This window comes from Hylobates moloch, unplaced genomic scaffold, assembly GCF_009828535.3.
Source record: "Hylobates moloch isolate HMO894 unplaced genomic scaffold, HMol_V3 SCAFFOLD_2, whole genome shotgun sequence".
In the NCBI taxonomy this organism is placed as follows: domain Eukaryota; kingdom Metazoa; phylum Chordata; class Mammalia; order Primates; family Hylobatidae; genus Hylobates; species Hylobates moloch.
This window is the reverse complement of record NW_026652277.1, coordinates 149,368,257-149,394,080: the sequence shown is the minus strand read 5'-3', so window position 1 is coordinate 149,394,080 and position 25,824 is coordinate 149,368,257. Positions and strand designations below refer to the sequence as shown.

At 38.4% G+C, this 25,824-nt stretch overlaps 1 protein-coding gene across 1 annotated transcript in view; it reads right to left on the bottom strand.

The window, feature by feature from the left end:
- ENPP3 (ectonucleotide pyrophosphatase/phosphodiesterase 3) overlaps window positions 1-25,824 on the bottom strand; it is an 88,902-nt gene that overhangs the window by 13,430 nt on the left and 49,648 nt on the right. Inside the window, exons 15-21 of the mRNA XM_032165807.2 lie at window positions 25,293-25,420; window positions 17,149-17,215; window positions 15,545-15,632; window positions 13,499-13,677; window positions 11,790-11,841; window positions 9,686-9,840; window positions 135-270 (exon numbers count right to left, since the gene is read on the bottom strand). Of these exons, the coding sequence (XP_032021698.1) occupies window positions 135-270; window positions 9,686-9,840; window positions 11,790-11,841; window positions 13,499-13,677; window positions 15,545-15,632; window positions 17,149-17,215; window positions 25,293-25,420 (805 nt within the window). The remainder of the gene's footprint in view (window positions 1-134; window positions 271-9,685; window positions 9,841-11,789; window positions 11,842-13,498; window positions 13,678-15,544; window positions 15,633-17,148; window positions 17,216-25,292; window positions 25,421-25,824) is intronic.

The window sequence follows — 25,824 nt, the reverse complement described above, 5'->3', positions numbered from 1 at the left end:
CACTGGAAACCTCTCAGGCAGCTAGCTTAGCCCAAGCAGGTAGTTTTGGTGGGGAGTATATGTTTAAGGCACATGCCCACATCCAGCTGATGAGAGCTTTCTAAGCTACTGCTCTAAAAAAGAGTTCTACTAACCAGGAGGATAGAGGAAGCCGTGGGTGATATTCTCGTCTGCTAAATAGAAGGAACATTTTTGGCTCTCAGAAGGAGGAACCCTGACATCAGCCCGCAGACAGTCTGGGACAGTGGGAGGAAGAGGCGATGTGTCTCCCTGTTGAAAGAGAGAGAGAAAAAAATTACGCCCACAATTGCGGCTCACCCATTGCCTTATATGGTTTGTCACTTCCCTAGAATGTTTTTCATTTAAGCTTTTCCTATTTTCTTAGTGAATCAGGTCTACGCAAGCAATGGGAATGGATGTCTTCAGTAGTGTTTTCTTCTGTGGTTCCCTTCTGGTTAAGGACATCGAGAGGGCAAATCAAATACACCTTGGAAAAAAATATTTGCACAGTGAAACCTGAATTGAGAGCAGAGGAATAATGGGAAGTATTCCTAAAAACTAAAATCCTTTTCAAGATCTAACTTTTATATAGTGATATATATTGTACTTGTAAATAAAAATTGAAAGTAAAATGTATTTACTTTTAAAATACTGACATAAACTAAGTATTGATATATTATTCTTCAGCTGTTCAAGAACTTTTTATCAACCTAAGATTAATTCAGAGAAGGTGTAGTTGTCTAAACAAATTAGTTTTGAATATAAATAAATTTACAGCCATGCTTCATTCATCATGAAATATAAAAATTTTTAAAATAATTTCTTAGGCCAGGCTGGGTGCAGTGGCTCATGCCTGTAATCCCAGCACTTTGAGAGGCTGAGGCAGGCAGATCACGAGGTCAGCAGTTCAAGACCAGCCTAGCCAACATGGTGAAACCCCGTCTCTACTAAAAATACAACAATTAGCCAGGTATGGTGGCGGACGCCTATAATCCCAGCTATTCTGGAGGCTGAGGCAGGAGAATTGCTTGAATCGGGAGGCAGAGGTGAGCTGAGACCGCATCATTGCACTCCAGCCTGGGCGACAGAGTGAGACTCCGTCTGAAAATAATAATAATAATAATAATAATAATAATAATAATGTCTTAGGCCAGGCTTGGTGGCTCACGCCAGTAATCCCAGCACTTTAGGAGGTTGAGGTGGGCGGATCACTGGAGGTCAAGAGTCCCAGGTTCAACATAGTGAAATCCTGTCTCTACTAAAAATACAAAAATCAGCCAGGTGCGGTGGTGGGGTGCCTGTAATCCCAGCTACTCGGGAGGCTGAGGCATGAGAATTGCTTGAACCTGGGAGGTGGAGGTTGCAGTCAGCTGAGATCATGCCACTGTACTCCAGCCTGTGCAATAGAGCGATACTCCGTCTTAAAAAATAATAATAATTTCTTTGTAGCCCTATTTAAAGACTAGTACAATAATTTATTTACCAAGAGGACATCCTATAAATGTGCTGCCTAGCTCGAGTATTCAAGGTAATACTATATTATGTGGTCATCATATTTTGATTAGCATATAATCATGGGTAAGTGAACATTTTGCTATTGGTTTATTTTTCTCAGACATTTTCATTTGTATGCTCTCTACTGCCCATAATGGATATCTTTCTTTTTTTTAATTTTATTATTATACTTTAGGTTTCAGGGTACATGTGCACAATGTGCAGGTTTGTTATATATGTATCCATGTGCCATGTTGGTTTGCTGCACCCATTAACTCGTCACTTAGCATTAGGTATATCTCCTAATGCTGTCCCTCCCCCATCTCCCCACCCCACAACAGTCCCCGGAGTGTGATGTCCCCCTTCCTGTGTCCATGAGTTCTCATTGTTCAATTCCCACCTATGAGTGAGAACATGCGGTGTTTGGTTTTTTGTCCTTGCAATAGTTTACTGAGAATGATGTTTTCCAGTTTCATCCATGTCCCTACAAAGGACATGAACTCATCATTTTCTATGGCTGCATAGTATTCCATGGTGTATATGTGCCACATTTTCTTAATCCAGTCTATCGTTGTTGGACATTTGGGTTGGTTCCAAGTCTTTGCTATTGTGAATAGTGCCACAATAATGCCACATACGTGTGCATGTGTCTTTATAGCAACATGATTTATAGTCCTTTGGGTATATACCCAGTAATGGGATGGCTGGGTCAAATGGTATTTCTAGTGTTAGATCCCTGAGGAATCGCCACGCTGACCTCCACAATGGTTGAACTAGTTTACAGTCCCACCAACAGTGTAAAAGTGTTCCTATTTCTCCACATCCTCTCCAGCACCTGTTGTTTCCTGACTTTTTAATGATGGCCATTCTAACTGGTGCGAGATGGTATCTCATTGTGGTTTTGATTTGCATTTCTCTGATGGCCAGTGATGATGAGCATTTTTTCATGTGTTTTTTGGCTGCATAAATGTCTTCTTTTGAGAAGTGTCTGTTCATGTCCTTTGCCCACTTTTTGATGGGGTTGTTTGTTTTTTTCTTGTAAATTTGTTTGAGTTCATTGTAGATTCTGGATATTAGCCCTTTGTCAGATGAGTAGGTTGCAAAAATTTTCTCCCATTCTGTAGGTTGCCTGTTCACACTGATGGTAGTTTCTTTTGCTGTGCAGAAGCTCTTTAGTTTAATTAGATCCCATTTGTCAATTTTGGCTTTTGTTGCCATTGCTTTTGGTGTTTTAGGTATGAAGTCCTTGCCCACGCCTATGTCCTGAATGGTATTGCCTAGGTTTTCTTCTAGGGTTTTTATGGTTTTAGGTCTAACATATAAGTCTTTAATCCATCTTGAATTAATTTTTGTATAAGGTGTAAGGAAGGGATCCAGTTGCAGCTTTCTACATATGGCTAGCTAGTTTTCCCAGCACCATTTATTAAATAGGGAATCCTTTCCCCATTGCTTGTTTTTGTCAGGTTTGTCAAAGATCAGATAGTTGTAGATATGCGGCATTATTTCTGAGGGATCTGTTCTGTTCCATTGATCTATGTCTCTGTTGTTGTATCAGTACCATGCTGTTTTGGTTACTGTAGCCTTGTAGTATAGTTTGAAGTCAGGTAGCGTGATGCCTCCAGCTTTGTTCTTTTGGCTTAGGATTGACTTGGCGATGCGGGCTCTTTTTTGGTTCCATATGAACTTTAAAGTAGTTTTTTCCAATTCTGTGAAGAAAGTCATTGGTAGCTTGATGGGGATGGCATTGAATCTATAAATTACCTTGGGCAGTATGGCCATTTTCACGATATTGATTCTTCCAACCCGTGAGCATGGACTGTTCTTCCATTTGTTTGTATCCTCTTTCATTTCATTGAGCAGTGGTTTGTAGTTCTCCTTGAAGAGGTCCTTCACATCCCTTGTAAGTTGGATTCCTAGGTATTTTATTCTCTTTGAAGCAATTGTGAATGGGAGTTCACTCATGATTTGGCTCTCTGTTTGTCTGTGAGTGGTGTACAAGAATGCTTGTGATTTTTGTACATTGATTTTGTATCCTGAGACTTTGCTGAAGTTGCTAATCACCTTAAGGAGATTTTGGGCTGAGACAATGGGGTTTTCTAGATATACAATCATGTCATCTGCAAACAGGGACAATTTGACTTCCTCTTTTCCTAATTGAATACCCTTTATTTCCTGGATATCTTTCTTAATAAAACTTGAAATAATTTATAAAAAATGAAGGTTAAGTTAAATTAGGATGACCTTCCTTTATTCACTGCATTGTGCTGAAAGCAAAATTAGCTATGTTGTCTAAAACCTCTGAGTTCAATTCACAAAGGAATGGGCAACATACATACACTGTATGCTGTCTTTGCAGCCAGGAGAGCACCATGCTGAGGTATAGAACAAGTGGGAGCTGAAGATGAGAAAAGTCCATAAAAAGCAAAGCAGAGACTGTACTCCCTAACATAATACAAAGCTCCAGCTAGAAAACTTCTCAAATTGATTGAACACATACACTTATCTTGCTCCTTTCTTAAATTCCATTAAGAGGACAGTAATAATGAAAACACATAAGAGATGACAGGGAATATTCAAAAGCTGGAAATCAGATAAATAATAACCTGATTTAGTAGACCAGTAAACACTGACTACCAAGAGCTTATGTTTGGGGAAAGCACCAAGAAAGTCCTACTGTAGAACCCCAGAAGGGTAGAACTTGGAGTCCTAAAGACAAGAGTTTGCATAAGGCTTGAAATAGAGGATAGATTGAAAAAGTCTGCAAAAAGGGCTAGACAGTATGTTTACTCTCTGGAGAGTTTAAACCAGAGGGATGATCAGACTAAAAGACACAAGGCACAGCCAAGAGCAGGTGCACCATACTGAAAGCAATGAGATTAAATAAAACTCTATTGCTGAATGATAAGATTCTCCAATCTCTTTGCCCATTTAGCCTGAAAATTGTATATGCTGAGTCAGATTAGAAGTATCCTCTCTTTGGAAAACAACCAGCCTGAAAGAAAACTAGATACTGTCAGTATGGAGTCCTCAACAAAATGGCTGGTTCTCTTCCTGATCAACCTATAGTGAAGCTTATAGACTGGAAAGACCTGGCCATATAGTTTAGTGCCTAACTCTTAAAATAGAAGCTGACAGCCAAGGACCACTAGACACTGGGGAATAAGGGAGAAGAAAAAGAGACAATGTGGAAGCCAGAAGAAAACTCTTTTCTCAGAGAGTTGAGAGTGTATATGGCATCCATAAAGAAGGAACAGAGGCATTGTTTAAAAAGGGAAAAGGTAACAGAAAGAGCTCTTGGGATTTCAAAATATGACAGCCAAAAGAAAACACTCAATAAGATCTAGAGGATAAAGTTGCAGACATGACTCAAAAGGTGGAATTAAAGACAAAGAGATGGGAAAAATAGGAAAAATTCAAACACATTAGAGAATCAGCCCAGGAAGTCTAATTTTTTTTTTTTTTTTTGAGATGGAGTCTCACTCTGTGGCCCAGGCTGGAGTGCAATGGCACAATCTTGGCTCACTGCTACCTCTGTCTCCTGGGTTCAACTGATTCTCCTGCCTCAGCTTCCACCGATTCTCCTGCCTCAGCTTCCCAAGTAGCTGGGATTACAGGCATGCACCACCATGCCCAGCTAATTTTTGTATTTTTAGTAGAAACAGGGTTTTGCCATGTTGGCCAGGCTGGTCTCAAACGCCTGACCTCAGGTGATCCATCTGCTCAGCGTCCCAAAGTGCTGGGATTACAGGTGTGAGCCACTGTGCTTGGCCTATCTTACTAATTTTGAAGAAAAATTATTTCTAAAATTCTGAAACCAGCTAAAACACCAATTAAGTGTATAGGCAGAGTAAAAACATGTTGAGACACAAAAACTCTCAAGAATGTATCTTCCCCTTTTTCTTTCTCAGGAAGCTCCTGAGTGATATAGTCCACCAAAACAAGAAGTAACCCAAGAAATACGAAGACGTTTGTGCTAAATGTGTTGGATGAGTTCTCACCATTTATTTCACTCTTCTTCAGGTGGCAGAGTCTGGAAAGCTAAAAGCATTTGTTTATATTCTTTCAAAAACATATCATAGTATACAGTTCTGAGTGACCAGATTTCTCCACTTGGTATAAGGACCACGTAAGTATGTTGTAAAATTAGAGAATAAGGAATAGTGACTGCTGACCAAGTTGGCCCCATAGACCCCTGGTATATTGTGAGTTTGATATTTCCTAACACACATCTTTATCGTTGTACTCAAACATTTCACATTAGTAAGTTTTACTTGAAGAAATATACAGTATATAAATGTAGCCCTAAATGCATTTTCCATAATGTAAGGCAATTGAGATGCTTATATTTAACAGTTAAAATTATAAAAATGTTAATGAAGAAAGTTTATTGTAATTTTTAATGAGGCTGTGGCTGTAAAAGTTGTGCTTAAACAACTTAGTTGGTCAAAATATTTACCACGTTCTCAAAGTAGCTTAAACTTTGGGCTGGGGGAAATGAACTGGGATAGCTTCAGCCAGAAAGTACTAAAAAAAAAGTCACATTTTCTGCTAACCGAAAATCTTGAGATTTATTTCTTACATACCAAACTTGAACCCTCAAATAAAAGTGCATCAATACTAGGAATGAGGATGTGGCCTCCTTTATCCAGGCGAGATTATGCAGTAGGCAGCCCTTTAGAAGGATGGAGGGGAGGTACAGGAAGGTCCTTTCTATAATAAAGAAGGCTTTAGTGAACCACCACCACTACCACCCCACACACATAAACATCTTCAATCCTGCCATCCTATCAGAGTTCCCTGGAATTTTTGAAGCAACGGAATAGAAAGTCAGGAAAGCAATAAATAGAATTCAGACACTCAGATAAAATATGAACTTTTTAGCTCTCAAAATCTTTCTGGAGAAGTAAATGATGAGTATAGACAGGAACGTGAGCTGCTTGTACTTTTAGTCTGGCATTGAAACAAAGTAGAACTTGAACAGAGGATAAAATTATTTCTATTGAAGTTACAGATGCTTCTTACCTGTAGGCTGAATGTACAAGTTAAAACCTACTGGTTTGAAGATTAGATAATTACAATTTTGCCTTACGGTAAGGATAATAACTATGTATGTTTTAAATTATTTTGTTGTATGATTAATTTTCTACAGGGAAAAATAATTTTTTCATAGTTCAAAAATGTTTGCAACATACAATAATGCCCCTGTTTTAAAGACTCACAAAATAATCTTTAGAAACAAGAAAAAAGGCTTTTTAACATGGAATGGTATGTGTGTAGATTCACAGATAGATAGATATATAGCTATAGATAGGTAAATAGAGAGAGAGAGCGAGAGATACATAGATACATAGGGAGAGAGAGAGGCATTTTTCAAAGTACACTAGATTTCTACTCTGAAAAGTTATTTGATTTCATATTAAATTCTGAAATACCTATTTTAAACAATAATCACAATTCTTGCTCTTATTTTCAATTTTTCACCTAGCAACAGAAACACTAGTGCATATCTTCCTTCTGAACAGGCCCAGAAGCAAAATCTATGTACAGCCTGACTAACCTTAATGGTTTTGAATCAGCTGTTCTAGGACCATGATTTCAAATCACAACTACTTCCCCAGAACTCTTCTGAGATAACAACAAAAATTACAAAACCCACCAAAACCACAGAAAAACAAAAGCTCCATAAATCTTAAAGGTTCAGGCCAATTGGGTCCATGTTCCGAAAAGTGCTTATTTAAAGCCTGATTTTTTGAAACACAGAGCTGATTTACAACATTTTTATGTGAATCCCAAAACATCCTGGTATGTAATTTTCTTGAACCACAACACACTAACAGAGTAATTTCTGAATTAGAAAGCAGAAAATTGCTAGAATTCCATCCTGTCACATGGAGGGAGAAATACACAAGTACTTCTGTGGGATCAGTGAAAGGACAGGAACTTTTGGTAACAAAGAAGCTAGTTTTAAAACAATAACAAAGAAGAATTGTATTAAACTCCTAGTCTGAGCCCACTTAGAATCTCTCTGCCTTTGGTTTCCGCCAAAGCTCATAAAAATTCAAGAATGCAAGACAGCAGGGGAAAAGTACTAAAAACATAAACATTCCCTTTAATGCCACACAACCCCTCATACCTGGAATTTTCAAAATAGAAAATTAAATAATAGGACTGACCCTGAGTATGCCACTCCTCTTGAAAACAATAACAAAATAGAAGTTATTTTAAGGAATGTTGTATGTTGAAGAAAATCACGAACTGAACATTGTGCATATTAAGAAAGTAATATTGCCACCAACCGTCCATATGAACTCAGGTAACTGTTGGTAAAATATTTGCCCACATTGGCAAACAAACATTAGTACTGTTACCAGTGACCACAATTGAACCATTGACAGCAACAGAGCCGGCCTTCAGAATATACAAAGTTTTAATTAGTAGTAGGAAAATATGCTTATTTTTCTCCAAAAATTTTGAATTGGAACAGGAAGAGTAGGTAAACCTATGCAATCAATTATTTCCTTTCCATAAAAGAGGTGGTACTCTTAGCAAAAACATTAATAGCTATAAGTTTGTCATCAGTCTCTGGATCTAAAATACTAGATTTTCTCTACAAAAACAGCTCCCTGATTATTTACCCGTGTGGTGGGTGGTATAGCTTTGTCTTTAAAAGTCTAAAAATAATGGTTGTGGTTAATTCATTCAATGCATTTCATTCAATAAGCACTTACTGGGCAATTCTATTGTGCTGAGGATACGTTAAATAAAATCATCCCTGCCCCAGAGGAGTGTTTGGACTGACTTTTGGCATACTTTAAAGTTTTGTTGCTGTTTTTTTTTTTTTTTTTTGAGATGGAGTTTCACTGTTGTTGCCCAGGCTGGAGTGTAATGGCGCAATCTTGGCTCACTGCAACCTCCACCTCCTGGGTTCAAGCGATTCTCCTGCCTCAGCCTCCCAAGTAGTTGGGATTGCAGGCATATGCCACCTCGCCTGCCTAATTTTGTGTTTTTAGTAGAGATGAGGTTTCACCATGTTGGTCAAGCTAGTCTCAAACTCTTGACCTCAGGTAATCCACCTGCCTCGGCCTCCCAAAGTGCTGGGATTACAGGCGTAAGCCGCTGTGCCTGGCCCTAAGTTTTGTTTTGATTTATATTTTCCTGATTGCTATTGCGATTCAATTGCTTGGCTCCTATCCTTTGTTCATATAGTAACTAAGATGCTTGTCATTCTGTTGTTGATTGGTGGAAATTTATTAGCTATTCTGAATCTAATTACTGTTCTGGATACTCATAACTTGTTTCTTATGTGCAATGCAAATATATTGTTCCATCTACAACTTTGTTATTTTGTCGTACATTCATGTTTATGTAGTCTAATCAATTTCCTCTGCATTTTTAATGCTGTTCTTCTTGTCTCCTGAGAAAGCCTTCTCTATTCCAAGATCATAAAGATATGCACAAAGGGAATATGGACTTGCTGTTCCTATTTAGGTCTACAAATCCACCAGCAATTTAATTTTGTGCGTGGTATGAGGTAGGGATCTACTGTTTTCTTCCTGAAGGGTAGTCAACTGTCCTGGTACTACTTAGTACAAGAGAGTTTGCCAGACAGTGAAATGGGAAGGGGCTTTAAACAAGTGGACTCAACCTCAGCCTGGAGATCTGTGACATAATGCGTTTGTCCATGTAAGTCTAGTCTGACTTACTAGAGTGCCAGATCCTTCAGAGAAGAACTATGCCTTATTCACGTTGTATATTTGGTGCCTACTATAACACACAACAAATAGTAAAGTACTTGTTAAATAATCAAATAAATACAAAGACCTTTATAATCTAGTTATCATCACCTTCTATGTGCACCCACGATTTACATGGGGAATGATAAATGAATAGTATTCCTCCGTACTTCCTGTTGCTTCTGTTTAAAATGTCCTTTTCTACCTGCCTTACCAATTGGCCAATTGGCCTGTAAACATTTTCCATTTTCTCCAGGTAAAACACAATGTGTTCCTCTTTTGCACCCATGTAGCACCTATAACGACCTTTATCTAATACTCGCACATTGTCTTGCAAGCTATAGGCCAGTGAGTTCCCTCCCTTTGAATCTCTACTGCAAAACAAAATTCAACTCTTAGAATATGAAAGGATTATAAATATTTCTTGCCTGCATGGATCAATGGACTCAGGAACTTACCAACTGAGGGACTGTGTATGAACTCCACATGGGCATCCTCATAGCTTTTCCAAATCCACTGACATATTCCCTGTGGTAAAGGAGACAGTGGTCCACGTTCTTCTGCAGTACTCTAGGCCTCCCAAATGGCAAATTTACTTTCACTGTTGCTGTTACTAAAATTAAAATAGCATAAAATAAAAAGATTCATGAAATTAGCAAATGCTTCTTTGCATGTAATAACTACCCATGTAATAACTACCACTCTCTTATGGTTTATTATATGACAAGTACTCTAACAAACATTTTACATATTTAACCTCTTTCAATTTTACAACAATCCTATGTATAATTATTAAAAATAATAATAATAATATTGGTGTTATTACTCCATTTTACAGATTATAAAACTAAGGTTTACATAAATAAGTTGGCCAAGCAAGAGCCTAAGCAAGGATCTGAAGCCTGCCCTCTGTGATTCCTTATATTTTACAGCTCAGAGGATGTACATGAAGAGGTAAAACCTTCAAAGTCAAAAGTACATACTTTGTAACAAAGATGACCTACTTTAGTAATTGTCATAGGGAAGATGTTGGAATTTTATAAACCTATGTCTTATAATCAGAATGTTTATGTCTCTCTAAAACGTATACGTTGAAATCCTAATCCCAAAGGTGATGGTATTAGGAGGTGGGACCTTTAGGAGGTGATTAAGTCATGAGATAAGACCCCCATGAGCAGAATTAGAGCTTTCATCAAAAAGACCCTAGGGACACCACTCCTTCCACTATATGAGCTCAGAGTGAGAATAAGGCCCTTTATGAGGAATCAGGCCATCATCAGAAACCAAATCTGCTGGCAACTTGATCTTGGGCTTCCCAGCCTCCAGAACTATGAGAAGTAAATTTTTGTTGTTTATAAGCTACCCAGTCTATGGCATCTTGTTATATTAGGTTGGAGCAAAAGAAATTGTGGTTTTTGCCATTACTTTTGAGAACAAGTCTTGCTGTGTCACCCAAGCTGGAGGGGAGTGGCATGATCTCTGCTCACTGCAACCTCCATCTTCTGGGTTCAAGTGATTCTCCTACCTCAGCCTCCTCCTGAGTAACTGGGATTGCAAGGGTGCACCATCATGCCCAACTAATTTTTTTTTTTTTTTTGTATTTTTAGTAGAGACGGGGTTTCACCATGTTGGCCAGGCTGGTCTCAAACTCCTCACCTCAAGTGATCTGTCTGCCTCAGCCTCCCAAAGTGCTGGGATTACAGGCATGAGCCACCATGCCCTGCTGTTTGTTGCCATTACTTTTAATAGAAAAAAACACAATTAATTTTGCACCAACCTAATAGCAATGGGAATGGACTAAAACAACATTCTAATGTATTTATTTACTTTTACTTGTATGCTTCTTAAAAATCTATCAATTAGTGATGGATAAAAAACCTGCAGGCTATTTATGCCACGGGATAACACTTGGCAGATTATAAGATTACCAAAACAACTAGTACATTTGCTAAGCTCTTAACTGTAAACCAGGCACATATATTAACTCATGTAATCTTCATAGCAACTCTATAAAGTAAGTATCCCCTTATAAGCGATGAAACTGAAACAGAGTGAGTTTAATACAAGAATACTTAAAAGACAACAGGTAATAATAATATTGCTACAGGCCAGGCACAATTGTAAATTCTTTCCATGTATTAAATTTTTAAATTTTACAACTACATGAGGTGAGTACAGTTATTACAGATGAGAAGACTGAGGCACAGGGAGGCTAAGTGATTTGCCCCAGATCACACAGCCAGGAAGCACAGAAGTAGGACTCAAATCCAGGCAGCTCAGTCTGCTTACATCTAAGGAAAGGAAATAGAGACTGCAGATGAGTCACAACCACTTCAAGGAATTCGTTTTGTTCCTGGAACCACTGGAACTACCCCATGCTTGTACTGTTGTCATTATATCTGTTGTGAGTTTTTTTTTTCTTTTTTTGCCTTTTGTATATTGGCAATAAAATCTTTATGTTCAGGAACCTCTGTCAGCTTATTTTGGAGAGTCCTAAAAGGGCCACATTGTGTTTTGTTAGGTCTAAATATCAAAGACTTAACATGTTTTCTATTGACTTACTTTCTTCTTGGGTGAGATTTAGCATTTGATTCACTTGTTCCAGCTGAATACTCTGCAAGATAACGAGGGATGGGAAAGGGGAGGAAATACATCAAAGTAACAATACATATTTTAAAGGGTAATCAAGATTATTTCTATAGTAATCAATTAAATGTTATACTGCCAATGATGCTAGCCTAACTTAAGATTCTGATTCTGCCACTATTCAGAAATACAGAGATACTACTGCTCCCTGCATTGTGTGTGTGTGTCTGTGTGTGCGTGTGTGTGTGTGTGTGTGTGTGTGTGTGTGTGTGAGAGAGAGAGAGAGAGAGAATTTGCAAAAAGATAATTGATAATGGGGCAAAGCATTCTGATCACTGCTGGAATCAATGACTAAGTTGGGTGAGAACATCCCAGTGCTCCTTAAGCTTTTAATATGCATACAATCATTTGAGGGTTTTGTTAAAATATGGATTCCGGTTCAGTAAACCTAGGGTAGGGCTTGAGATTCTGCATCTCTAACCAATTTGCAAGTGATGCAGATGGTGGTCCTGGGACTGCACTCTGAATAGCAAGAGACATTCTTTACATAGAACTTGGGGTTTGCAGTCAGATAGAACAAGCTTCTCTGGCCTCAGACAATTTATCTAACTTCTCTGAGCATGGTTTATCTCTAAAATGAGAAATCATATACCCACTAAGTAATGTTATTATTATTTTTTAATGGCAGTTTGAGGTTATCAGGAGCAGTCGGTAGGAAACCCACACCCTTACTCTGATCTTTGTTGTGGATTTGATCTTCATTGAGAAGTTTGCTAGGCTTTTGTCCCATTGAGCCCCTTTGGTTGGTTATTTATTTCTGTGGTATAATGCTATTTTGAAGAATAGAGATTGTGACATCTTCACCTACTTCTGACTATAAGGAAAAATTCTTACCTGAGGCAGCAGGTGTTTTTATTTAGTTCTACAAACACATTTGGAACTTGGCATCAAATGACCCTTGACATTAATTTTTGCTTGATGGACTCCTGATAACTGGGCTCCAATTTCACTCTGAAATCCCAACCCCATCCAGGTGCTCTGATTCTCACAAGTAGGCTTGGTCCTTATATTTTGAGCTGCTGTTATGACTCCTTGCCCTTGGGGCCTCTCCTAGCACTAAAACCTCACCTTATTGAAAGTCTCCTGGGATCTGAAGTCCTGCTCTTGAACTCATCCAAGGGCCTAATTTACTAAAAAGACCTTCCCAGTGTCAACTGTCAGCCAGATTCTTCCCTGCTATGCAAAGGAATACCCCACAGCACCTACCCTAGTGGGTATGTCAAACAGCAGGCTACAATCCCTACACCTTCCTCGTTCTTTCTGCTCTAAATAACCAGGCATGAACATCTGATTCATAAACCGCAGGAAGAATGGTTTATAAGGAAAACTGGAGAGAGTTCGAAGATTACTGTATTGAATGGTGAAGGACAGTTAGTTTATAATGACATTAACAATTACCAAATAGTGTTTTCCAGTTTACAAAGCATATTTCCATACTTAATCTTATAATGTATGCATTCTCACTTCTTGTTTCCAGATAAGGTTCAGAGAAGCCACATATATTTACTAAGTAAATATCCAAAGCAGAACACAAACCTGGTTGTTGCTACCCTAGTTGTCGGCTACCCAGGTTAAGAATAGCTTGCCCCTTTACATGCTTATGGATGCATGAAGTTGCTACTTACATTTTGTAGGTGAGGGCATGAACAGTCAAGAGACTCTGTGGGCAATGGATTAGCAAAGCCACAAACAGAAAACTTTGACACCTCCTCTGCATGGGATGGTTCATAAAAAGGCACCTTCAGAAGATGGTTTAAACTACCATGGGTTCCATTGTTTGGTGCTGGTTGAATGTGTAGAAGATCTGTTTTTTGAAAAAATAAGTTCAAAGTTGCTTTATACTGGAAAGCAACAACTCCTCTGTGGGAGATGGGAAGAAACAAACACCTACTCTTTCACTCCCTTTAATAAATTCTGCTGTAACGAAGCTATGTACTCTATATGCCATTCAGTTTACTGACTTTCTTCTCCATGGTTTCAATCACTAGTCTTGCTAAAGAATAGAACTAGCCAAGTGCGGCAGTGCACCTGTAGTCTCAGCTACTCAAGAAGCTGAGGCAAGAAGTTTGCTTGAGCCTGGGAGTTTGAGGCCAGCTTAGGCGACATACTGAAACCCCATCTCTTGAAATAAATGAGGAATAGGAACAGTTGCTGCAGATCAGCCAGAGGAACTTTCATGAACGGTTTCTGTTTCTCCAAAGAAAAGCTTCCTTAAATCACCACTTTGTTTTGTAAGCATATTATGATTTTCTAGCATAAAAAGCCATATTCTTAATAAAAACAAGTTGAAATAAATTAAATAAGTTATAATCTTCCTTGTAGTACATTTACTTAATTATATAAAAGTTCTCTAAAGATAGACACTTTTAAAAAATGGAACTAGTGAATTTTGCTTAATATTCAAAGAGCTTTTTTCATATTTTTCTATGAAAATACATAACACAAAATACATGTGTATGTTTCATAGAAACATACAATTTGCATGTTTGTATGTTTCTATGAAACATACAAATATTTCACCAACATAGCCTTTTAAGTAATTCCTACCGACTGCCTGCTACCTAACAGATCTCTCCTGGAACTGCAGTCCTATCTAGTTCCTTTTAACCAGTTCTGCAAAGGGCCAACAGTCCAGACCATAAACCTAGCTGTGCGGAAAAAGAATGTAAGTTGTTAAGGCTACAACACACCATTTTAAAAACTGAATACCTTTTGGTTTCTAAGTCACATTCAATTACCACAAACCAGTAACAACATTAAGAGACAGTTGTAAGCATGTTTATGTCCAAATTTCTAAAGCTAACAGTGAAATTGCAGCTTACTCATTGCCTTGCTAGGTAAATAAATGATTTGTTAATACAATGGCCTGCAGCAAGCACGCAGGTAGGAAGGTAGGTTAGGCTTCCTAAAATCCTAATGCTTTAAGGTTATTTAACATTGAGTATAATAACAAGTGTCCATCCAGCTAGGACTTTTTTCCCATGTTTTTATGCCAGAGAGCTTCTCTCTGTAATTACAAGAAAATGTTTGTGTTTTTAGGTATGTTTGTCTTGCTTTGAAAAGTTGGAAGTATTATTTACCTAAGTTTTATTAAATTAAATTATCATCTAGTAACTAACTAATAGAAAAGGTTGGTCTTCTGAGATCTAAAGTTTATCATTACTGGCTGGGCATGGTGGTTCATGCCTGTAATCTTAGCACTTTGGGAGGCCAAGGTGGGCAGATCACTTGAGGTCAGGAGTTCGAGACCAGCCTGGCCAACATGGTGAAACACCATCTCTACAAAAAATACAAAAAAAAAGTAGCCGGACCTGGTGGTTCACGCCTGTAATCCCAGCTACTTGGGAAGCTGAGACAGGAGAATAACTTGAACCTAGGAGGCAGAGGTTGCAGTGAGCCAGGATAACACCACTGCTCTCCAGCCTGGGTGACAGAGCAAGACTCCATCTCAAAAATAAAAATAAAGTTTATCATTACTAGTAAAACAAAAAGAATTCACTCTTATAGCTGAATAATTCTAAATAATGAATAATTCTTCCTCATCTTTTTTACTTTTCTGCCTTCTCACTACAGAGCATCCAGCCTCTGGGATTCAGTTTGCTACCAATTTCAAATTACATATATTTAAAACTACCCATATTTTGTTGGTAAACTTATTTAAATATACTTACCACACATTAGGTTATAGACTTCAATATTTTCAAATGGTTCAACTTCAGTCTTCTCTTTAAAACTGGGTCCATGTGCCAGAAAGATAGCCTAGGTGGTAATAGTCATATTATTATTAGATGTCATCTAAATTCAAAAACAAATATAGGAAGAGACACAATTTTCCTTCTGTAACTACTCTCCTATTTGTATTAGGCCTCTGTAAGGATTTTTTTTTTAGTTTTGAAAATGATTTTCATATTTTTCCACCTGTATGTTGTACAAATCCCAATCAAATATAATCAATGCGGTATTTACTTCTATCTCTACCTACCTCCATAGCACCTCATGTGCCAATAAAGTAGGAGAATACAAACAGCACACAACCAATGTCAGCATAATTCTGCTGTATGTGCACAATATTTAGTAGAAATTTAATCATATAACATCATATTATCTTTTCATATTGTTTCGTATCATTAATCAAATATGTTGATACATGATACGAAAATGCTAACTTTTTTTTTTTTAGATGAAGTCTAACCTCCTGTTCCACTTATACTTCTCTCTTATACTTTTGGGATAAAAAGACCTAAATATTTTGGTTTACATTGAATTAACTAATGTTAACTTGATTATATTATTTATAACAGATCAAATTATTTTAGACTGTAAACAATTAGAAGAAAAATATCAAACATAGATAAGCAATTATGTTTTGGTAACAGGTGTGTGTATATATATATATATATATTAAGATAATCATCAAAGAATTGGAGGCATAGATTTTTCTTGCAATAATTAAACTATTATATAGTACCCCAATTAATAGTAAAGCTCTTTCTCCAGAGATCATTTTCAAATATTTACAAAAAGATGTAACTCACCATGACAATGTGATAATAAAAGGAAACATATTCACAAAAGGCCTCCACATTTTTTTCTATTTGGAAAGGAGTGTGTGTGTGTGTGTGTGTGTGTGTTACAAATGGAAGTAGATGAGATAACCCGGTTGCAAAGCTTTACCTATGGGGGATTATCAGCTGCATTCTACTCATAGAATCAGGCACACTCCCAATTTTGGCCCTTTTCAGTGGCTGTTTCTTCTGCCTGGGACACTTGTCTCCTGAATATTTGAAAGGTGAATTCTTTTACCTTTTTCAAGTCTCTGCTCAATGTCAACTTAATGACTCTTACTCTTTCCACCCTATTTAAAGTTGCTTACTGCCCCCAGGGTACCCCAAAATACTCCCAATTTCTCCCTTACTCTCCTTTACTTTTTCTTTATTTCCCACAGCATTTACCATCTGACATAACAAATGATATATTATTTTATTATTCCTACTGTCTGTATCCCCCTCTTAGAATAAAAGCTTCATGAGGGCAGGATCTTAATCTGTTTTGTTCACAGACGTATTCAAGAGTCTTGAACATTGCCTATAATAAAATAGGTGTGCAATAAATATCTGTTTTAAAAAAGCAGTAACTAGGCTTAACACCTGAGTAATGAAATAATCTGTATGACAAACCCCCATGACAGATGTTTACCTATGTAACAAATCTGCACATTCTGCACATGTACTCCTGAACTTAAAATAAAAGTTAAAAAAAAAAAGCAGTAAGTTACCTCCATGCTCCTAAACTCATTGTTATAACCATGGTTGCCTCCTCCACAATTTGTATTTGATTTACTCCTACAAAGAAAAAATGTTATTACACACTGATCAATATATTGATATGAGACCATATTGTAAGCTTTAATGAATTTTATATAGTTTCTGTAAATTTTATAAGTAAATTTTTTTATCAACAACAGAATAATATATTTTCTATCAACAACAGAATAAGTAAATTTTTATATCAACAACGAATAAATATATTTATTTTCTTGCTCAAATTCATAACCATAATGGAACAAACAGAAGGGTACGAGAGAAGAAAGGAAAATTCCAGGATCTATAAATAGAATTCAAAAGTCTCTGACTGATAGATACTAACTAAAGGCTAGTAATAAAGGCACAGATTTTTAAAAAAATAAATTAGTCTTCAAGCTCATGGGTGTACCTTTACACATCAATGACCAAATGCTGAAGAATAGTTTGGTTAATATGTTATTTTAGCATTTCAGTGCTTTAGGAATAAATCTGTGCAACTGGGGAAAAATATCAATTTCTGTTTTCCAGTGAAGATGTCTAGAAAAATAATATGAAAGCATGAATAAAGAATAGGCAGGGCAAGTTAATTATAATCCAGTGATGCATTGCTTAAGGGCAGGAATATGTTCTGAGAAATGCATTCTTACGCAAGTTCATTATTGTGGAAACATCACAGAGTACACTTACACAAGCCTGGATGGTACAGCCTTCTACACACCTGGGCTATGTGGCCTAACCTATTGCTCCTAGCTACAAACCTGTACAGCATGCTACTGTACTGAATACCGTAGGTGGTTGTAACACAGTGGTAAGGATTTGTGTATCTAAGCACATGTAAACATAGAAAAGTTATAGTAGGAATATAGTATTATAATCTTATGGGACCACCATCACATAAGCAGTTCACTGTTGACCAAAGTATTGTTATACAACACATAACTGTACTTGGTAAAAAGAAGCTAGTATATTCTGTAAATTCAGGGATTATTATTATAATTATGTTTACCTTTGTGATTTTCTTCCATAGGCTGTTGCTTTATTATTTGAATAAGCTTTCAAATTTAATTAATTAGTTTTTGCCTACATTTTAATACTGCTTTGAATTGAGCAGTATTAACAATTTTATAAGTAGCTGTTTTTCATATTTGGAAAATAGTGATAAACGAACCTAGATCTTTTAAAGCAACAATGTTATACTGGGTCAAATTTGATCTCTGAAGGGAACAAAGGACTCCTATTTCCAAAGGCTGGCCCTAAAAGATTTCTCTCATTTGCTTCCCCACCCCCACCTCTCACCCCAAGGGCAAATACACACACACACACACACACACACACACACACACACACACACACACACCACGGGGTTTCTGTTTGTTTTTACAAACTCGACTCTAACAACAGGACAGTAATTTAGTGTCTTTAAAAAAATCAACTTTAAAAAAATTCGTAACGGATTCTAATTTAGTTTAAATAGAAAATAAAAATAAATCACAAATTAAAAAATTAATCACAACCCTGACCAGGCCACACTCACTCAACTCTACCCAGTAGAGGGAAGAAAAGAGAGGCCAGGTAAGTACCTGGAATGGGGAAAGCAAGACAAGTCCCGCTTCATAAGGAAATTAAGTTTGATATACTAAGGATGTCACTTCATGTCCTTATCTTAGTTAATTCCAATAAAATTGTTGGCATAAAACTATGACAACAATAGGATTTATTTATTTATTTACTTATTTATTTATTTTTGAGACTGAGTCTCACTCTGTCACCCAGGCTGGAGTGAAGTGGCATTATCTTGGCTCACTGCAACCTCCACCTCCTGGGTTCAAGCGATTCTCCTGCCTCAGCCTCCCGAGTAGCTGGGACTACAGGCATGTGCCATCACACCCAGCTAATATTTTTGTGTTTTTAGTAGAGACAGGGTTTTGCCATGTTGGCCAGGCTAGTCTGGAACTCCTAACCTCAAGTGTTCCACCCACTTCAGCCTCCCAAAGTGCTGGGATTATAGGTGTGAGCCACCATGCCCAGCCCAAACAATAGGTTTTAAAAAGTGTTTTTATTCTCAGCTGGGAATGGTGGCTCACACCTGTAATCCCAGCACTTCGGGAATCCAAGGTGGGTGGATCGCTTGAGCCTAAGAGCTGGAGACCAGCCTGGACAACATAGCAGGACTCCATCTCTCTTTTGTTTTTGAGACAGAGTGTCACTCTTGTTGCCCAGGCTGGAGTGCAATGGTGTGATCTCGGCTCACTGCAACCTCCGCCTCCTGGGTTCAAGCAATTCTCCCGCCTCAGCCTCCTGAGTAGCTGGGACTACAGGCATGCACCACCACACCAAGCTAATTTTGTATTTTTAGTAGAGATGGAGTTGCTCCATGTTGTTCAGGCTGGTCTGGAACTCCCGACCTCAGGCGATCTGCCCCCCTCAGCCTCCCAAAGTGCTGGGATTACAGGCATGAGCCACCACGCCTGGCCTCTACTTTTTAAATTATAAATAAATAAATGTTTTTATTCTTACTGCATAGATACTTGGTTTCCCAATATTACTGGAAGTATTTAGTAGGAGGTAATTAAGTTTTAAATTCTGTGTGGAAAGCTAGAATGTTCATTAATGAAAGAAAGAAAAAGGTTTTTTGAACTAAGTTTTTTGGTAAATTTTCTAATGCTCGTACTATGGTTATTTTTCTATTTTCAGAAAAATCTAGTTTTTTAAAAATATTTCCAACTCCTAATCCAGCTCAATTTAAAAACCATAGTAAATATTGCAAAATTTCATTCAGAAGCAAAAGGTTAAAATATTGTTTGAAAAGCTCTATTTTCTATTTATTTCCAAGTAAAAACTTTGGAAATTTGCTCTCTACCTCCTCATGTTCATGTCTAATCATTAATTTAGCTTTGGAAGTTACATACGGAACAATGATAGCTGGCACTTGGAAAATGGGTTGATTTTATCTGTCATAAATTAACTCAACTTCTAAGTCCTATATGAAATATTTTGGAACAAATTCTCCATTATCTTCCCCATGTCTAATTAACACAGTTGAAATCAAGGCTGGGTTTTTCTACCACAGCTGGGTAATGACACAGGTGGGAGATGAGCAAGACTTCTCTCCTGAGCTAGATCAGTTGCCAAGTCCTGTCTTCCTGTGCAATATCTCTCCTGTTTGTTCTTTCCTTTCCTCTTTAACTGCCACCATTCTTTCTTTTTTTTTTTTTTTTTGAGATGGAGTCTCACTGTGTCACCCAGCCTGGAGTGCAATGGTGTGATCTTGGCTCACTGCAACATCCGCCTCCCAGGTTCAAGCGATTCTCCTGCCTCAGCCTCCTAAGAAGTGGGATTACAGGTGCCTGCCACCACACCCGGCTAATTTCTGTATTTTTAGTAGAGACGGGGTTTCACCATGTTGGCCAGGCTGGTCTCAAACCCCTGACCTGAGGTGATCCACCCACCTCAGCTTCCCAAAGTGCTGGGATTACAGGCGTGAGCTACCATGCCCGGCCTACTGCCACGATTCTAAGCCAGATCCTCTGACCTGAACAATTTCCCAAATTGATCATCCTGCCTTCAGAACTTCTGAATCTTCCCTCTCAGACACACACACATGCACACACACACACCCACACACATACTCCTAATCTTATTTAACACTGCTGGAAATAAAAACCTATGTTCTAATGAGAACAAACGTCAGACAGAATATGATAAAAGCAAGACTATCCTAGAAACTGTGGCTTCTAAGTTAACAATACCTTCCTGGTGATACACTATATACAGTTTCACCATCCCCATGGCTTCATGGGCTCCCTTGGGGCTGAATGGGTCACTACATACCTTTCTAACAGGCTTCCCTGTTTCACACTAGACTAGGGGTCCCCAACCCCTGGGCCATGGACCCACATCTGTCTGTGGCCTGTTAGGAACCAGCCCACACAGCAGGAGGTGAGTGGTGGGTCAGTGAGCATTACCGCCTGAGCTCCGCCTCCTGTTAGATCAGCAGTGGCATTAGATTCTCATAGGAGGGTGAATCCTATTGTGAACTGCCCATGCAAGGAATATAAGTTGTAAGCTCCTTATGAAAATCTAACGCCTGATGATCTATCACTGTCTCCCATCGCCCCCAGATAGGACCATCTAGTTGCAAGAAAACAAGCTCAGGGCTCCCACTGATTCTACAGTATAACGAGTTGTATAATTATTTCATTATATATTACAGTGTAATAATAACTGAAATCAAGTGCACAATAAATGTTATGCTCTTGAATCATTCTGAAACCACCCCCCCTTCCCGCCCCCACCCTGGAAAAACTGTCTTCTATGAAACCTGTCCCTGGTGCCAAAAGGGTTGGGGACCACTGCGCTAGACCGTCCTCATCCATGTAGCATCTCGAAGGAACTCTCCAAAAGCAAATATCCCTATATTCACCTCAAGCCACCTGTATCTACCAATGGCCTGCTTTCTTCAAGATCAAAGTCACACTCCTTAGTCATTTCAGATAAGGTCCTTTGTACACATGATGGCTTCATGCACTCAGTGCTCCAGCAATGCAGAACTACTTGCAACTGCTGGAATCTAGTTCTTCCATCTGGAAACCTGCCTCCTTCTCTTTACCCTTCCTTGCCCTAGAGCTACTGCTGGCTTTAAAAAGGTGCTCGGGCCGGTGCGATGGCTCACGCCTGTAATCCCAGCACTGGGAGACCAAGGAGGGCGGATCACGAGGTCAGGAGATCGAGACCATCCTGGCTAACATGGTGAAACCTCATCTCTACTAAAAATACAAAAAATTAGCTGGGCTTGGTGGTGGGTGCCTGTAGTCCCAGCTACTCAGGAGGCTGAGGCAGGAGAATGCCATGAACCTGGGAGGTGGAGCTTGCAATGAGCCGAGATCACGCCACTGCACTCCAGCCTGGGCAACAGAGTGAGACTCCATCTCAAAAAAACACAAAAAAACAAAAAAAAAAACAACAAAAAGGTGCTCTGGGCAGATCATTGAGAGAAAAAAAGGTGCCTTTTGAAGGATGCGGCCTGGCAGTGTTCAAGGCTTGGCAAGCAGATGGCACTTTTGGCAAAAACAACAACAACAACAACAACAACAACAACAACAACAACAAAAGAATTCCCTTCCTCCTGCCAATGCAGCCCCCATTAAGGCTTGGTGAGCTGAGCAAAGATTCCATTTCCACTCCCACTCACCTTGTTGGCAGGATGCCACTGTACAACCCACAGACTGCACAGGGCAGACCTGCTGTATGGCAACATGTATCCTATCCCATCATAAGTCTTCCAAACCCCGATCAGCAACCACCCCTACCAGGAAGCATTCTCTGATGCTCCTTGACATTCACACCTGGGTCTGTAATTTTTGCTTCCTTGAGCGTTATACTTGGTTCTAGTGCAATAGTTATCCCACCTGATTATAGCTGTTATCTTCCTGCCTGGGCAAAGATCCTTTGGTCGGGTACTTTGTTGGTTATCTCTAGTTCTTAAAAAGGTGCCTGAAACTTATTTGTCAGTTGCTGTTCCAAAATAAAAAGCTAATACTCATGTTCTTTTAAAAAAGCACTTTATTAATTCTCCTACTATATCAAAACATCAGGTTTCCCCAAATTAGTAAAATCTAACACATTTTAGGTAAAATAAAGATGATGATGATGAAAATAGATTATACAAACTGTTGAAATTTGCTGTAATTTTGCAAAGGGGACCTAAACTAGTTATCAAATGATGCACATTATTACTAAAGATGATGTACTTTCACTAGAAAATAAGTAGCTGGAGGCTTGTGTTTTAAGAGTTGGAGAGAGTGAACCCAGGATTTAATCAGATTAGATTTTTTTTTTTTTTTGAGACAGAGTCTTGCTCTGTCGCCCAGGCTGGAGTGCAGTGGTGTAATCTTGGCTCACTGCAACCTCCACCTCCCGGGTTCAAGCAATTATCTTGCCTCAGCCTCCCAAGTAGCTGGGATTACAGGCACACGCCACCATGCCTGGCTAATTTTTGTATTTTTTAGTAGAGATGGGGTTTCACCATGTTGGCCAAGCTGGTCTCGAACTCCTGACCTTGTGATCTGCCCGCTTCAGCCTCCCAAAGAGCTGGGATTACAGGCGTGAGCCACCATGCCCAGCCCAGATTAGATTCTTCACTTGCTCTCTTGTTAAGGCTGTACTCAAAATTTCCTTTGATGTAAGTTAGTTTGCTTTGTATGTTAATGGCAAGAAAATAATAAAACTAGGCTAATCTTGTGTTACAGATGAGAAAAATTAGACTGTAAGATATTAATTTTTCCAAGTTCCCACAACCTAGCTAGGTGGGGAGCCTGGCTGGGAACTCTTGGGTTGCAGTTCTTTTAACATTTCAGTGCTGGTTTTTAAAAGAATAAACAGCTCACCATTTGAGATTGGGTATTAATGCATGATACCCAGAGGTATTTGGGTGGGCGAGCTCTCACTTTATAGCCCTTTCTCCTTCTGCACCAGTGACCTAACTTCTTTGGTGTTAGACTCTTAACAGTAAATATTTGGAGAACGTACCCCAACTTGGACATATATTTATTTATATATTACATACCTAAATTACCAACAATTGTATGTATTTAATATTAGTAGAGCTTAATTTTGTTCACATATTTAAGGAAAATACTTTCTAGAGAAAGTCCTGAGCCACAGTACAGCCACCCATCTACACAAAGGGCTAATAAACTTAGATCCCAAAGAGAGGGGTCAGCGCCATCTAGTGAACCAGTGTGAAACTGCACTCTCAGGCCGAACAGGGGTTTCCAGCTTATTTTGTAGCATCGGCTTAGCCAAATCGCCAGTTCCTGATCCTGAATGTTGGAGCCTAATTCCCTTGTCCCTTGTTCCTTGTCTTCTTTCATCTCCTTTTCCTTTCTTTTCTTTTTTTTTCTGATGAAATCAAATAGTGATTCGATCTGTCGCCTAGGCTGGAGTGCAGTGGTGTGATCTTGGCTCACCGCAACCTCTACCTCCCAGGTTCAAGCAGTTCTCCTGCCTCAGCCTCTCAAGTAGCTTGGATTACAGGTGCTACCACGCCTAGCTAATTTTTGTATTTTTATTAATTTTTTGTATTTTTCTTCATGTTGGCCAGGCTGGTCTCGAACTCCTAGCCTCAAGTGACCTGCCAACATCGGCCTCCCAAAGTGTCATCTCCTTTTACTTTGTCAAACATGTCTCTTAGCCACTGTTTTGCCATTGTCATTCTATCCCCCTGGCATTACATTCATACATATTAAATAGGCTAGAAAAATGCCATAAAGTCCAGATACTTTTTATATCTACTTATGCATAAGGAAAAAAGTGCTGGTATGAAATACAAAAATAGGAATTATCAGCTATCACAAAGCTTATATTTATTTGTTTACTGGCTTATTTTCAGTTTTCTCTACTACAGTACATGAGAGCAGGACACAGATCTGTATCTCAAATGCCTAGAACAGGGCCTGGCGCATACATGGCAAGCATACAATAAAACGTTGAATCAATGGATTAATTGGTTATTTAAGATGGAGTGAGTCATAATGTCTAATAACCACTTGAAACGCAGAACTGCTAAATAGCATGCACAAAGTCAAAAGTGGTTTTTGTTTTCTCTAAGCACATTTAAATTTTGCAAATGTTTCAATAATCAACATAAATTACCATTATAAATAGTAATAAGAAATAAATGTTACAACTAATTCATTAGCTTGGTCTTACAGCCCTATATGTGCTCTTTTATAAAAACCACAAAGATGACAAAGGTGTTAAAGAGTTGTGTAATCAATTACTCACTATCAGGCTGAAAGACAGCTGATATCATCTGTCTGCTACCTTAATGGACAGCATAGTGGGGGTAGGAAGGTGCTGGCACTTACAGTCCCTGGGCATAGTCTTAGCCTTATTCCTCATTCTCATCTATATTCTGAAGATAAGGATGCTAAAATCAGCAATCTAATAACGATCAATTCAAATGCAGAACTGCTAAATAGCATACAAAAAGGCAAGAAAATGTCAATGCTCAGGAAAATTCACAGTGATGATAATAGCAGGGTAAGGTTAAGTAGATTGATAATGACAGATGGTTGTTAAAGGCATTATGAGATAAGTAAACAGATACACGAACCTAACAGCCAGCCACTGTCGATCCACAAAGAGATGAACTTTGTCGATTCTGATGTTCTTGGCATAGTGTAGTCGCTTTGGCAAATCAGGAGTCAGATAGGGTTTGAAATGCTGATCAGGTTTCTGACACTGAAAAGCAAGCAAATATTTCTTTATGATACATAAGATATGCAAATTAAATTTAAAAGTTCATCTTCTACATCAATTTATGAAGCACTTTTTAAAAGTAAGGGGATTTCAGCTTGGCTAATACAATAGGAATATTAAACCTATTATCAATGTAATCAGATTCCCTAGTTATTACTTTTGTCGTTGCAGTGATAATCAGGTTGCAATTAAAAATGTGATTTAACCCAGGAGATGGAGGTTGCAGTGAGCCAAGATCACCCCATGGCACTCCAGCCTGGGCCATAGAGTGAGACTCTCTCAAAAAAATAAAAAATCTGATTTAAATTATGAGTTAATGTTTTCATTTTTTATTCCTGGGGGTGTGTGTGTGTGTGTGTATATAAAACCATATATATTATATATAA